The 5,461-nt window shown below is 42.5% G+C and overlaps 1 protein-coding gene across 1 annotated transcript in view; it reads left to right on the top strand.

Moving 5' to 3' along the window:
- The window catches only part of prph2b (peripherin 2b (retinal degeneration, slow)), a 15,195-nt gene that overhangs the window by 5,955 nt on the left and 3,779 nt on the right, over positions 1–5,461 (top strand). The window contains exon 2 of the mRNA XM_024296518.2: positions 510–756. Within this exon, the coding sequence (XP_024152286.1) occupies positions 510–756 (247 nt within the window). The remainder of the gene's footprint in view (positions 1–509; positions 757–5,461) is intronic.

A 5,461-nucleotide genomic window follows, 5' to 3' on the forward strand; every position in this document is an offset into this window, starting at 1 on the left:
AAAACAGCTAGCTGAACCTGTTACATGAAAAAATAGCTAAACTTCAAAATAGCTTAAAAAGCTGAGAAAAGCCTAAATTAGCCAAAACAGCTAGCTAAACCTTAAATAATTTTCAATATTTAACTTTCCATAAAAATATATTTAGTCAAAATATACAAGTTAGAAACAAGCAGAATATAACATCAGCTCATTAATAACAGTTAAATAAAATGAACTGAAGGGCTGGATAGAATCACCTGGAGGGCCGAATCCGGCCCCCGGGCCGTGACTCTAACACATGTGATCCAAAGCCACCGTCACCATCACCCATGAAAAGAAGTCATTATTACTCATATCCCAAACTGTAACTTTTATGTTTTGTTCTGCAGTTGATTGAGCACTAAAGTTTTTTTAGAAAGTACTATTATTTGAGTACCAACATAATGTTTTTAGCTATAAAGTTTGAAGGTTTTAGTCTCTTCCCTCTTGCTGGACGCTCCGTCTGACTCCAGAATGTCTTTGTCCCTCAGCCGTGTCCTCAGCAACGTGGAGGGTAAGTACCTCATGGACAGCGTCCCGTTCAGCTGCTGCAACCCCGGGTCCCCGCGGCCCTGCATCCAGCACCACCTGACCAATAACTCCGCCCACTATGACTACGACCACCGCATCGAGGAGCTCAACATCTGGACGCGTGGCTGCCGGGAGGCGGTGTTCTCCTACTACAGCAGTATCATGAGCGGCACCGGAGTCATCGTCATCGTGGTCATCCTCCTGGAGGTAAGACCTCAAACACGCCTCAGGTCGGCCAAACTGCTGCTCGGTTCTCCAAAAGATGAGCTTTACATCAAACGACACTGATAATGATACTTCCCCCGCAACTGTAGCCGATAGTCGATATTTAGTGTCTACAAAAACACAAAGTTTAGATTTCCTCTGTTTCTGTATTAGAAATGTACAACTATTCTAAATGTACAACTATTCTAAACTATACAATCACATTATACTTGACATTTTTAACATCCACCAAGAGGTCTCACAGGAACAAGTATCACTTTAAAACTTCAAAATCTGAAAATATTCAGTCCATCGATCATAGACATGTCTGTAAATCATCGGATTCTCATTGCCATGAATCTATTAGGAACAAAACGTGTCAAATATAAAATATACATGTAAACAGAACAAGTTCTGACAATGACTGTAAACAGAAACTTCCCAGTTCAAGGATATATTAGGAACAAGTCTCCATGTCAAACGTTTATCTGAAAACAGACAGAACAGTATTGGTGGATTTTTTTTATTAGTATTTGTTCGATATAGATAATCTCAAATTATCCAAATACTGCCCAATACTAGCACGGGTATATCACCCATCCGTCGTTATTTTAACAAATAACGTGAGGAGAGTGAAGTTGATGCTCCTCAGCCAATAAAAACATGTTTACATGAATCAAAGCATTAAGAATTTGTAATTTATGTTCCCATCTTAGCATTTTAGTTTACTATGAAACCACTTTCTGATTGGCATATGTAAGACGTGACCTCGGGAAGATGGAGTAGTCTGATTGGCTGCTGCCGGTGTCCCATTTAATGCTACGTACACATTGGGTACACAGTGATGAACGCGGGTTCTCAAACGCACTTTTAGGATGAAGGTGTTCACACTGGACTGGTGCTCCCTGATACTGTAGTGCTTGGACTCCAGGTTGGAAGAAACTTTGTTCAAAATATCAAAACAGTCCAAATCTGGTGAATCTCACTCCAGGCTTTTTTTCACAGCTCTATTCCAATATATGAAAGACCGAATCTGAATAATAATAACGACTTCTCCCTACATTCACCCTCCAAACGGAGAGTTATCGAAAACGAGTGTCTTAGAATTCAGACGGCACCAACGCTCGATGACATCATCAGTAATCTATGTTATCTATGTTTGCACGTAGTGCTTGGAAAATACAAATCTGTTTTATAACTTCAAAGGGTAACCAAACAGGGAAGTTGGAGGCTGACTCCACCCACATCTGAATGTGAAAATCCAGTCAGAGGGGCGGGGCTTGGGGGCAGGACTCACTCCTGACTCAGGTTTTTTTAGGAGTTTTTCCTTACCGGGAGGGAGGGTCTAAAGGCAGGGATAACCGGTTTTATTTAGTCTTAGTTTTTAACTATTGTTCATATTTTTAAGCCCAATGAGGCAAATTCCTTTGTGATTTTGGGCTATATAAATAAAATTGAATTGAACTGAATTGACTGTTATTACTGGAGCTGCAGATCATGACGTCAGACTTCTGAAACGTACCTGGTTTGACCAATCACAAAATTCAGCTGTAATACCTCAATTCGACCTGTAGGGGGCAGAACACAGGCGGTTTTTGACTATAACTGACAGACAGCACTTTTAAAGCCCATTTATAGAGATCAACAGACAAAAAAGTTGATTTAGGGTTTGGTTACCTTTAAAAAGTCAAAACTTACATTAAACCCGTGTGCTATCCTGGGTGTGTTGATGTTGGGAGTGGGGTCATCTGGACCCCACAAGACTTTTTTTTTCTTTTAAAGATTTTTGAGTTTTTTTATTGGTTTCTGCGGCAGACATTAAATCCTGTCCACCTTGATCCACATTTGTCATGGGATAGATACCACTCAATGTAAGGATGGGGTCATTTGGACCCATCAGGTACCACAAGGGTTAAACCCCTTTAGCTCTCCTAGGCTCGTTTACATTAAAAGAGGGGTCATCATTCTTTTTAATGATTGGCAATCTTCACTGGTGTCCAATGACAGACATGGAGTCTTGTCCACCTTTGTCATGGATGGGCTAACACCTCAATGTAAGGGTGGGGTCATCTGGACCCCATCAGGTACCACGAGGGTTAAAGAAAACTATGTTGGACCCCCTTTCCCTTCAAATGCCCCTGTGAGGGGTAGGGGAAGGATTCCGATTCGGCCTCGGTGTCGTATGTTTCCGTCCGGACACAAACCTTCTGTGTTTTGAACCCGTACACCACGACAAAACCAGAGTTCCTGATTGGTTCAACTGGTTTTACTTTCAATAGATGTTTTGAATGTAGAAGTCCCAAACGGACATATACCCATATGGGCTGAATCCAAATTCCTCCCTAACGTCTGAACTTGAAGACGCTAGTTTTCCATAACTCTCCGTTTGGAGGGTAACTGTGGGGTTGGAAGGAGCCGTAGGGTAAAGGAAGAATTCACATTTGGCCATAGACTCCTCGTTGATAGTGGTTGTTCAAACACTCATTTCCAACCCTGGTCTGAACAAACATTACAGCATCTTAAGTCTAAGAGAATTCACTGTTTGGGAGTCAAAGGCTCCGTTTTCCCTCTTTGTTCTCATCTGGTTTTTGGTTTTCTAGCAGCTGTTTTAACAACTATCAGAATGAGCTTCAAAGACTAAATAAGTTATTCTCTCACACATTCCTTCTCTTTTTTTACATTTCATAAGCGGTCCTATCACCTCTCTGAGTGGTGACGTTGATCATCAACACTTTCCTCGCCGCCTGAAGACCCGATGGCGGCTGCAGCAGTTCGAGATCAGAAACCCTGATCTCCGATAAGCTTCTTCTGCTCTCGATTCTGAGACATCAGCTCACTTTCCTTCATTTTCCTTCTTTGCTTTAAAGCACACTGGTCCGTGGGGGATGAGCTGAATTCCTAATCCCTTCATTTAAAACAAGATCATCGGTGAGAACACCTGTGCTGGCAGAGCTCAGGTGGCCTGACCAGCAGCAGGTTAAAGGCGTAATTAATGAGCTTTGGAGCTGAGCTCTGATCCTCCAGGCTGTCGGCTTCCTCGTCACGACAGCGCCGAGGCCGAGTGCACGAGCAAAGTCACAAACATCTCACTGAGCGGCGGTGTGTGCGTGACTCCTGATGCTTTGACTCGGCTGAAGAGGCGAACGCTAATCTGGGAGGAGCAAGGCTCATGGAAATCGGAGACTATTCTGGGATGGTAATCTTCTGCAGCAGCGGGATGCATTCTGGGAAAAAGTGAGAAGGGCCACTTCCTGACGAGCAGATCCTCATGAGGGTCAGAACAACAAGTTTGACCTGAAAAGCTTAAAAAGAAACTTCCTGAGAAGCTCCGCCCCCTTTTGGCCTTGCCAGAAAGTGTGCGTGTGCATGGTTGTTTTCTGGTAACACTTTATAATAAGAGTCCTTAACAAGCTTTATTAGCACATTATTAAACTTTATTCATGTGTTTATAAGGTGTTAGTGAGACATTTATTTGTGCTATAAGTTTATTAACGTAGTTAGTAAGAATTTTAATCATCTAAAGTGAGACCATTGTCTACGAAGGTCATATTAATCACTGCATACAAGCTTAACAAATGTGTTAACGTTCTTTGTCAACATTTATCCAGTGTTTTGCAGCACTTTTTTAAGTTTGAGAATAAAAGTCAAAAAGTTACATTTGCTTCATTTAGTTGGATCAAAAGTGTTCTACGAGAGGAACCGGACCCCTGGTGGTTCCGTAGAACCCATCTCCTCTCACACTTTTCTGATTTTATGACAGAATATTGAATAAATGTAGTAACTCTAATCAATCGCACACTTTCACACTTCGACAGGGACACCACCTCCATGCACCGACATTTATCGGCCCCCCCGGGAACAATGTGGGTTCAGTGGCTTCGTGTCAAGGACACTTCCACCTGTGGGTGGTAGAGACGCTCCTGAGATCCTCTTAGCAGAGGTTGATCCTCTGCACCACAGCTCTCCAGCACTAAAAGACTTGTAGTTCTGACATTCAGTGTCTTACTTTTGTTTTCCACCTGAACCCCGACCTCTCGCTGGCCGCACGCTGAGCCAAAGACGTTTTAATATTAAGTTTTTGTTTTTAAGTCATACTCTTTAAAAAAGGTAAACAATAGTTCTGGTACAGTCTTGGGATTTACGTACCGCGGTATGTATTGTATCATGAGACGCGTATCGTATCACCAGACTCTTACACACCACTATGATCCATGTTACACTTTTGGAACGATGTGGCTCCGCCTGCAGGGAACGAATCCCTAATCCAGAGGTCGGCGACCTGCAGCTCCAGATCCACATGTGGATCTTTATCTCTCCATGGAGGCTCCTCGGACAAACAGAACATAATTCATGGAGACTCCTGACCCAGCCATGTCGACCGTCAGAGTCAGCAGCTCATCCAAAACAAAACTACCTAAAGAAAACAATCCCAAAAACTGAGACTACCAAACCCCAAACTAAAATAACTAAACCCAGCAGTGTAAGACTGCTGAGGACAAAGAGGGAAAAAGAACAAAAATAAATCAAAGAAAAATATAATCGCCTTTCTTTTTAAAGTAAGGATGACCTAATTAGCATTTATTTAATTTATATTAGTTCAACTTATAAACTGAGGTTCACATAGATCAGGGGTGGCCAACCCTGGTCCTCAGGAGCCTCAACCCTGCCTGTTTTCTAGTTCTCCCTGACCAGCTTCCTGCTGATTAGT

This window comes from Oryzias melastigma, linkage group LG15, assembly GCF_002922805.2.
Source record: "Oryzias melastigma strain HK-1 linkage group LG15, ASM292280v2, whole genome shotgun sequence".
Classification (NCBI taxonomy): domain Eukaryota; kingdom Metazoa; phylum Chordata; class Actinopteri; order Beloniformes; family Adrianichthyidae; genus Oryzias; species Oryzias melastigma.